The sequence below is a fragment of the Psittacula echo genome (genome assembly GCF_963264785.1).
Source record: "Psittacula echo genome assembly, chromosome: 19".
Lineage (NCBI taxonomy): Eukaryota > Metazoa > Chordata > Aves > Psittaciformes > Psittacidae > Psittacula > Psittacula echo.
In genome coordinates this window covers 2,988,489-2,998,754 of record NC_137755.1, presented here as the reverse complement: position 1 = coordinate 2,998,754, position 10,266 = coordinate 2,988,489, and the positions used below count along the sequence as shown (strand labels likewise).

At 53.2% G+C, this 10,266-nt stretch overlaps 1 protein-coding gene across 1 annotated transcript; it reads right to left on the bottom strand.

Annotated features, from left to right (window-relative positions):
• Nucleotides 1–8,559: 8,559 nt before the first annotated feature.
• On the bottom strand, nucleotides 8,560–9,537 carry LOC308228510 (olfactory receptor 14J1-like; the record flags this gene model as incomplete). Its single annotated transcript, XM_080631895.1, has 1 exon — nucleotides 8,560–9,537. The coding sequence occupies one exon, from the start codon at nucleotides 9,535–9,537 to the stop codon at nucleotides 8,560–8,562; it is 978 nt and encodes a 325-aa protein (XP_080488021.1).
• Between the last annotated feature and the right edge of the window lie 729 nt (nucleotides 9,538–10,266).

The window sequence follows — 10,266 nt, the reverse complement described above, 5'->3', positions numbered from 1 at the left end:
CCGGGAGCAGGGTCAGGCCCCACAGCTCTGCTCCTGCCAGCGCTGCCGAGCCCTGCAGGCACTTGATGGTGCCATCAGAGCGCTCCACACACCGCAGCACGGGCTGGGCCATTGCTCTGGCTCCGTCAGAGGCACAACTGCCTTTGGAAGCTGCCAGCAAACAACAAGAGCTGAGAAGAGGCTGCAGAAGGGCTCTGCTGTGGGGCTGAAAGCCAGGGGTGGTGCAGGGGAAAGGAGAGACTGCAGAGCCTCAGCCCTGGGGCTTCTTTCAGAGGAGGTGGCGGTGCCACCCTTGATCCTGGCTGTTCTCCAGGCCTGACCTGCGCCCAGTTGTCTCCAGTGGCCTCTGCCGAGGCCAGCAGCAGAGACAGGATGTTCCTGCACAAATGTCTGCACCTGATCCTGGGCCTGACTCAGTGCTGAGAGCTCTTCTGCAGCCAAATGCAGATCCTGTTTTACAGTCATACAGTCACAGTGATATGCGGATAAACTCCACAACTCATTAAAGTTGTAAAGTAGGTATGCTTTATTCAGCGCTGAGATGCACTGGGGGGTCGTTCCTCCGAAAGAATGCGCAGCCCAGCGTTGTTTCCCTCTACATTTATCCTCTAAAGTAATACATATGTATTAGGTTGCACAATGTGCCTATACATATTCATGTCCTATCCCCGCTTCGCATAATAATGAGCTAAAAGGTCCTTTGCACTTGCGCAGTGTCTCCTGGTGGTTGTGTGTGAGGGTCTCAAGATGAAGTAAACGAGTCTTCCTCAGGCCTGAACTTTTCAACTCGGGCCTGAACTTTACATCTGTAGTCGTCGCGCAGGCTCCCTGGGTGTTTAAACTGCAAAGCTGGTTTTAGCCAGCTTAGGGGTCCAGAGGGCAGGAACTAATTTAGGGCTCCTTCCTCTTATCAACAGTCTACATTGCTTAACAAGCAGCTTCAGCCCCTGAATAATCATCCCTTAACCCTAACTCCCTTGCATTGGTGAACCCCTCACACCAACAGCCGGGTTTGGGGTGGAAGGGACCTGAAAGCCCACCCAGTCCCAGCCTCTGCATGCCCAGTGCCATGGGCACGATGCTGCCACCATCACAAAGCCGTGGTGGTCGCTGTGGAGACGCCCATTGTGACGGGGCCCCCACGCTGAGCATGGGCTATTGAAGGAGCCAGAGCCCTGCAGGAACCAGTGCAGAGGAGACCCCTCCCTTGGGAGGCTGCATCTCCCGTGGCTGCCCTGCGCATCCAGGTACGTGTTCTTTGACTTTGCAATCCTGTTTTAGTGTTGGCTTGAAACACATTTTGTGTGCGTGCTCTAAAGGGAGGAGAAGCTGTCAGGAGATGTGCTGGTGCCATCCCAGCTGTAGGAGCAGGGGATGGGTGAGGAGGAGGCGCTGGGCTTGTTCCTGTGCTTGGAGCTGAGCTCTGCCTGCAGAGGTGCTGGGGGCGAAGCAGGAGCCTTCTGTGTGCAGGAGCTGCTGGTGTCAGAGGCGCTGAGAAGGTGTCAGGGCAGGAGCAGCCCCTGGGCAGTGCAGCTGCTGGTGCTGTTGTTAGCGTCAGGACAAACACATACCCATCGGAATGGTTATATGAGGTGCTTTATTAAGGCGCCGAGAACCAGGGGTACGCACCCAAATCTGGTTCTAACCCCGTCACATCGCGTTCGCAATTTATAAGTTAGAAGTTTCGCAATAGGTATCAGGGATTACTTCATCAGTCCCTTACGACATCAGCTTCTCCTGCGCTTGCGCGGCCCCCTCTGGTGGTCGTCTGGTGGTCGTTCTGATGAAGTAAGGAGTCTTCCTCACTCTGTCCTCTTTTTACCTTGTTCTTTGGACAAGTCCCAACCATTATGTGGATACAGCATTCTTTTATCTTCCTTTGGTATGTGGTTCAGGCCTAATCTTTGGTTCTGCTAAGTTGGAGTTTCTCAGTATATTCTTTTCTACGTTTCCTTTATTTTACAAGGTTATATTTGTTTTTATTCCTAAAGTCACCATTGTAGTGTTTAGTTATAAAGTAGCTAGGATACAAACCAGTACAATTGCAGCATTCAGTGTATGAAGCTTCTCTATTGATTTATGATTTCTAAACACAATCGCTTACTGGAATGGTGTCTAAAATACAGAACAGCAAAGTTACAAAAATTTAACATATGTACAAAGGCTTTCTTTGCAAACTGCAAACTTTTCAAATATAATCACCGTTAGAATGGTTTCAGAAATTTTCACCCTCCTCTAACAACATCACCTGCCACACACTGTGACGTCACGTGCCATGCACTAGGACATCACCGCTCCCACTGCTTATATTGCATGCAGTGACTCCCCACGGCAGTCACTGTGCAGAGACGACTCTGAGAACTTCTCAAAGCAGCACCTGCAGCATCATTGGGCAGCATCCAAGAGAAGGGACCTTCTGCACTGCCAGCACCAGCATCCCCAGGTGCATCAACCCTACATGATGGCCCAAGGGCTCATGGGGATCTTCTATCTTCTGCCTGGGAGTCCCTGTTCCAGGGGCACCCACAGTTCGTCCGGTTGCTGCAGCCCTGGCTTGTCTTGGGAACTGGAGCAGTTCTTTGGTGTGAAGGGTTTCATGGCTGCCTGGGCAGGCAGCGAGGCTGGTGCTGGCCTCAGGGCTGAGCTCCCATCCCTTGGTCAGGCAGCAGGGCTGGTGCTGACATCGGGGTTGAGCTCCCAGCCCCCTGGGTGGTGTTTTGGCTGGGATAGAATTAATTCTCTTTCCTGTAGCTGGTGCAGTGCTGTGTTCTGCCTATATTCTGGCAATAACGTTCGTAACACACTGATGCTTTCGTTGTTGCTCAGTAGCACTTACCCTGATCAAGGACTTTTCTCATGTTCTGCAGTGAGGAGGGGCACAAATAGCCAGGAGGAAGCAGACAGGACACCTGACCCAAACTAGCCAAAGGGGTATTCCATCCCACAGCATGTCATGCCCAGGATAGAAACTGGGGGAGTCACCCTGAAGGGATGGGATTGGGTCAGGCTGGGTATCGCTCAGTGGGTACTGAGCAATTGCATTGGGCATCACTGCTGGTTAGCATTATCCTTTCTCCTGTCTAGTTTTATGCTCTGTCCCTTTTAAACCACAACAGCTCTACAGCAGCAAAGTTTGCTGTACAGCTCTTCATAGTGATTTTAGCGATAGAAGATTTTACCTTTCCTGTTGTTACACTGATTCTCAGTCTACAACTGAGGGTTGCTATTTTGCGGGGGGGTCTTGTCTGGGGCTGGGGCAGGGTGGGGGCTGGCCCTGGCAGTCTGCCCTATCGGGTCTGGCCGTAGGACTGCATTATTGAGTCAGTGGGATATGTGCTCACAGTAAATAGCGCACAGGGTAGGGAACATAGGAATCTGGTTTGTTTTCTATGCGGATTGAAGTAAAAGGAAGCACTTGGCGGGATGGAGCCATCCCTTTCTTGCGAGGCTGTGGGATGAAGGATGCTGCGAGCGTGCTGTGTGCAGGGGAGCTCAGTGTGGCTGCTGCAGGGCTTGAGGTTTGTCTTTTACTGAGACTGAACCTACGGCTCTGGCAGCAGAGGGCAGAGGCTGGTCCCCCCATGGCCACTCCCAGAGCACCCCTGGGTGCCCAGTGCCATGGGCACGATGCTGCCACCATCACAAAGCTGTGGTGGTCGCTGCGGAGACGCCCATTGTGATGGGGCCCCCACGCTGAGCGTGGGCTATTTAAGGAGCCAGAGCCCTGCAGGAACCAGTGCAGAGGAGAGCCCTCCCTCGGGAGGCTGCATCTCCCGTGGCTGCCCTGCGCATCCAGGTACATGTTCTTCGACTTTGCAATCCTGTTTTAGTGCTGGCTTGAAACACATTGTGTGTGCGTGCTCTAAAGGGAGGAGAAGGTGTCAGGAGATGTGCTGGTGCCATCCCAGCTGTAGGAGCAGGGGCTGGGTGAGGAGGAGGCGCTGGGCTTGTTCCTGTGCTTGGAGCTGAGCTCTGCCTGCAGAGGTGCTGGGGGCGAAGCAGGAGCCTTCTGTGTGCAGGAGCTGCTGGTGTCAGAGGCGCTGAGAAGGTGTCAGGGCAGGAGCAGCCCCTGGGCAGTGCAGCTGCTGGTGCTGTCCCTGGGAGCTCAGCTCAAGGGGACTTGCCTGGCTCCGGCAAGGCCCGCACAAGCCCACCGAGCATTGCGGAAGGCGGCAGGAGAGGTGCTGGCAGGTTCTAGTGATCCCTGTGCCAGGCATTCCACAAGTCACAGAAATTTCTAAACTGAAAAGTAGAGAAAAAAAAACCCTCAAAATAACTTTTATCCGTTGCCCTTTGCAATCTTCCTGCACTCGGAATCCTAAAATGTGCTGTGCAATCTGCAAGGCTTGACAAATCCCAAAGGTTTTAATGAGCCCCATGGTGTATTTTGGCTGAGTCCATGAACCTCAGGTGCTGAGAGGAGACTGAGGAAACCTTTCAAGAAGTCCAAGTCAGAAACAAAACCCCAAGGCCCTTCAGCATTAATGGACCCCACTGAGGGCTGTTACTGACAAAGCCTCCCCAGGGACTCGTTAAAACAAGTAACTGGAGGCTGTGACTCCTGGGAGACAAGATGCAGGTATCTGGTGGTGAGAAAACCTTTGGTTTGTTTGATGAAGCAGAAAGGCCAAGCCCTGACCACAGCCCTTGGAGAAGAAGAGTCTGAAATCCTGAGAAAGAAAGTTCTCCTCAAAGGCCTTGATGAAAGAGGCAACTGCCATAGCCCAGGGCAACAGAGACCTTTTGTTCTTTTGGGCCTTTCAGCCTTGCCAGAATCCTCACTCATCTCTGCTGCAGGCTGTCCTGCACTGGCCCATGCCTGCACCTCTTTCCCTTCAGGCTGTTGACACCCATCTTGCTTTCCCACCTGGCTCTCACCTGGCATTTCTGTACCTTCAGTCACATCTCTGCACCCATCGCTGCCTGCTCCTTGAAACACAAAGCCATGGGCTGAGCCAGACTCCCTCTGGGTGACCTCTTGCACCACAACTCCACCTTTTGAGAGACATTTCCCTTTCCTAACTTCTAATCTGAACCTGCCAAGCTGCACTTTGCAGAGGTTTCCTTCTCTTCCTGCTAGCAAGAAAACTTCCATCATCTCTGAAGCCACATTTCAAGTAGTTGTAGGCTGCTACTATAGTGTCAATTCAGCAGGTGGAGTGAATATCCCTCAGCAAGGCCATCTACAGGAGGCTTCTAGAGGAATGGGTGATGCCATCAGGATAGAGAACTAAGCACCATGGGAGAGCAGTGGGAAAAGCCAATGGTCTGGATTGATACCTTCCTGGCAAAAGCCAGAAGTAAAGGTGGTGTCCTTGGGTGCAAGGTACCCCATATTCAGGGGACAGGGCACCTCATTTGGGACAGCTTCCTGCCTGTAGCACCCTCTCTCACTGCAGGAGGTTCCTGCATTCTCCAGGCTCAGGGATGGATCCTGCATTCCAGGCAAGTTTGGGTAGTGCAGGAGAGGGAGACAGGGAGGTCGGCTCATGGGGCATGAGGAGCAGTGTTCAGGCACCCCCAGCAGTGGGCATTCCCCATGTGCCACGCTGAAGCATGTTCCCATGAGGGAAACTTCTCAGACAGCCTCTGCTTTGTCCAGGGTCTGCAGCCACACTCCAGGAACACCTACTCCTCCTCCACCTACAGACATCAACTGCTCTCCATTGCTGGGCTCCATCCTGCTTGTAAGGATTGGTTAAAGCCCTGAACCATCACCTCGTTTCTTGCTGACTTCCCTCCACCCTCCCTCACCTCCCTGCACACTGCTCATTGCCACCAGTAACTAAGTGAAGAGTTAAGAAGCTCTCCAGGCTTTCCTCAGGGGGTGACCATGTTTCTCCATTCACCATTGATGGATCCATGGAGTGCCAGGTGTGAGGTTCCTGCAGAGGCAGAGCTGCCCCTGGGCAGAGCCCTGCTGCCGGGAGGGGTGTGCAGGGCAGAGCTGGGCACACAGCCCATGGGATGGGCTCTGGGAGCACTGAGAGGGAGCAGAGCTGAGCCCAGAGCAGCAGCTCCTGGCAGGGACAGCTCCAGGCAGCAGAGACATGGGCAGGGAGTGGGGGGAAAGTGCAGCCCAGGCCTGGGGAGGGTGCGTTCAGGCAGCTCTCTTGGTGTCTGGCACTGGAGGTGGCTGCTGGCCATGCTCTGCTGGGCACAGTCCTTTGCTTCTCCCCATGAGACCTCCGTGTTCTGTCCCTTTAAACCGTGCTGCCCTGCTCTCAGCACGGGACAGGTTTTTGTGGGGGTTCTTAAGAGCAATTTGTGTGTGAAGGCACCTTGCAGGCAGTGGGAGTTTCAGCACAGGGCAGATGGGAAAGGTCTGATGGACACTGCAGCTCTCCTGCCTCTGCACTAATCTGCAAAAAGCTGAGGACTTCTCCCTATTTCAGTACTCTTCAGGTTTTCAGTCATACAGAGAATGTTTTATAACACCCCCTCAAAAAAAACCCTCACAAACCTCAGCAGTGCTATGCCAGTAAATAAATAACACAGTCAAAGAGTCTAAGGCCTTGCTGAGCCTCTCTTGCGCAGACCAGACTCATCGGAGTCATGAGTACATGTAGAGGACTTTACAATCAATCTGGATTTCATCTGACATCCCTTGTGAACGTTAGAGCTGGACAAAGCACTGTTTCACACATAACATGACTCCCAACCAACATGAACACTGCCAGGAATGGGGCAGCCACGGATCCTCTGTGCACCCTGTGCCAGTGTCCCACCACTCTCAAATAGAAAAAAATTCCTCCAAATGTCCAAGCTAAATCTCCCTTTTTTCAGCTTAAATCTATTGCCCCTCGTCCTGTCACTGCACACCCTTCTAAAAAGCCCCTCTCCAGATTTCTCGTAGGCCCTGTTTAGCTATGGGCAGATGCTAAGATGTCTCCCTGGAACCTTCTCTTCTCCAGGCGGAACACCCCCATCTCTCTCAGCCTGCCTTCATCGGAGACGTGCTCCAGCCCTTAGACCACAGCAGTTAATGGCTGGACTCGATGTTCTCAAGGGTCTTTTCAAATGAAATGATTCTGGGATTTCATCTGACATCCCTTGTGAACGTCAGAGCTGGGCAAAGCACAGCTTCAGAGCAAACCTGACTCCCATCCAACCTGGCCTTGAACACTGCCAGGGATGGGGCAGCCACATCTTCTCTGAGCACCCTGTGCCAGCTCCTCAGCACCCTCACAGAGAAGAACTTCCTCCTAATGTCCAAGCTAAATCTGCCTTTTTTTCAGCTGAAGCCATTCCCCCTTGTCCTGTCACTGCACACCCTTGCAGAAAGCCCCTCTCCAGATTTCTTGTAGGCCCTGTCTAAGTATGGGCAGATTGCTAGGATGTCTCTCTGCAGCCTTCTCCAGGCTCAGCACCCTCAGCTCTCTCAGCTGTCATCATCAGAGACGTGCTCCAGCCCTCAGAGCAACTTCAGGGCCCTTCATAAACCCATCTTTGTAGGATGGAACAGTGTTTGGAAGGGACCCCAGAAGGTCTCAAGTCCAACCGCTCCGGAACAGGGTCACGGCTAGTGGTTCAAGGCTTGATTCAGTCTGAGTTGGAAATCCCCAAGGCCAGAGCCTGCACAGCCTCTCTGGGTGACCTGATGCAGCACTTGCCTGAGCCTATGGGAACAAGGTTTCCTTATGTCCTGGCTCAACCTCTCCTCTGTCACTATCCCCCATTGCTTTTTGTCCTCCCACCAGGCACCATTGTCAGGAGCCTGGCTCTGTATGCTCCATGTCCTCCTTGCCGGTACAGGCAGCCAGTCCCCGACAGCCTTCCCTTCCCAAGATCTCAGGTCCCCATCAGCCTTCCCTTCTCCAGGCTGGACAAGCCCAGCTCCCCCAGCCTCTCCCCACAGGCAACGTGCTCCAGTTCCCACCTGTCCTCAGGGCCTATTGCTAAACCCACTCCTGCTTGCCAATAGCATTCCTGAATTGGGGATCTGAAACCTGGATGGAGTATTCCAGAGCATCCCTTCCCTTGCTCTCCTGCCGTGCTCCTGGTCATACAGCCCGCCATGCTGCTGTCCTCCCTTGCTGCCAGGGCACACGCTGCCTCCTGTCCAGCTCCTGCCCACCCAGACCTTTCCCATGGGCTGCTCCCAGCCAGGCAGCCCCAGCCTGTGCCATTGCAGGGGAGTCCCCTGCAGGGACCCCTGTGTCCCCTGCTCTCCTGCCCAGGACACCCTGAGAGCTCTGCAGCCCCCCCATGCCATCCCATCTTACCACACCAGCACAACAGCCCTGGCCCTTGGGCTCCTCAAGAGCTCTTCCTGCTCCAGGCACAGAGCAGCCATCCCAGAGCTGGAGCAGCCAGAAAGCTGATTTCATTCCCCTTCATTCCTGCCATGTGAGCACATATCACAGAGAAGAAGTTGCTGCAGGATCATTTATTTCCCTTAAATACAATGAAAGAACCCCACTGACACAAAGTCTGTGGGTCACACAACATGGATGGCTAGTTAAGCTGGAGATGAAAACTGACATTTCTATGAAGACAACATAACTACAAATTGAAACAGGAAACCAAATGTAAAGAAAGAAACTCAGACGTGGCCTATCATGACCTACACTGGCAGCCCTTTCTAGGGTAAAGCAAGCAGTACATGGCTGCTGAAACACATCCAGTCACCAGCTTCCTCACAGCATCCTTGAGCTCCTGGTTCCTCAGGCTGTAGATGAGGGGGTTCACTGCTGGAGGCACCACCGAGTACAGCACTGACACCACCAGATTCAAGGATGGGGAGGAGATGGAGAGGGGCTTCAAATAGCCAAAGGTAGCAGTGCTGACAAAGAGGGAGAGCACGGCCAGGTGAGGGAGGCACGTGGAAAAGGCTTTGTGGCGTCCCTGCTCAGAGGGGATCCTCAGCACAGCCCTGAAGATCTGCACATAGGACCCCACAATGAACACAAAACAGCCAAGTGCCAAACAGAAACCAAGCACATGAAGCCCAACTCCCCTGAGGTAGGAATGTGAGCAGGAGAGCTTGAGGATCTGGGGGATTTCACAGAAGAACTGCTCCACAGCATTGCCTCGGCAGAGGGGGAGTGAAAATGTAATGGCTGTGTGCAGCAGAGCATTGAGAAACCCAGCGCCCCAGGCAGCTGCTGCCATGTGGACACAAGCTCTGCTGCCCAGGAGGCTCCCGTAGTGCAGGGGCTTGCAGATGGCCACGTAGCGGTCGTAGGACATGACAGTGAGGAGGGAAAACTCGGCTGACATGAAAAAGAGAAAGAAAAAGGCCTGTGCAGCACAACCTGTGTAGGAAACGGCCCTGGTGTCCCACAGGGAATTGGCCATGGATTTGGGGACAGTGGTGGAGATGCAGCCCAGGTCCAGCAGAGAGAGGTTAAGGAGGAAGAAGTACATGGGGGTGTGGAGGTGCTGGTCGCAGGCTGTGCTGGTGATGATGAGGCCGTTGCCCAGGAGCGCAGCCAGGAAGATGCCCAGGAAGAGCCAGAAGTGCCAGAGCTGCAGCTCCCGCCTGTCTGGGAATGGCAGGAGGAGGAAGTGGGTGATGGAGCTGCCGTTGGACATCTGCTGCCTCTGGGCATGGGGCACTGTCAGAGGAGAAAAAGACAGTGACAGGTTAGGACAGGAGGGATGTCAGATACAGAAGTTCAATTTACACACTCACGACTCTGGACGCTTTCGGTCTGCATAGGAGAGGCTCAGTGTGACTTCGTCATGATTGTGTCTGAGGTTGGTTTTTTTGTTTGTTTTCCCAGTGTCACATCTGAAGACTGACTCTATTAGGGATAAAATTCCTAATTAAGTTTTTGAAGGCAACTGTGAAGAGTCTGAGCATGGGAGAGACAAAAGGGCTCAGCTGTCTGTGGGGAAGTCATTGCTAGGCCACTCTCCATCATCTTTACCAAGTCTTGGGAAACAGGAGAGGTGCCTGAGGACTGGAGGAAAGCAAATGTCACTCCAGTCTTCAAAAAGGGCAAGAAGGAGGACCTGGGTAACTATAGACCGGTCAGCCTCACCTCCATCCCTGGGAAAGTGATGGAACACCTTATCCTTGATGCCATCTTAAGGCATGTCAAGGATAAGAAGGTTATGAGGGGCAGTCAACATGGCTTTACCAAGGGGAAGTCATGCTTGACCAACCTCATAGCCTTTTATGAGGAAATAACTTTGTGGATGGATGATGGCAGAGCGGTGGATGTGGTCTACCTTGATTTCAGCAAAGCATTTGACACAGTCTCCCACAGCATCCTCATAGCTAAATTGAGGAAGTGTGGTCTGGATGATCAGGTAGTG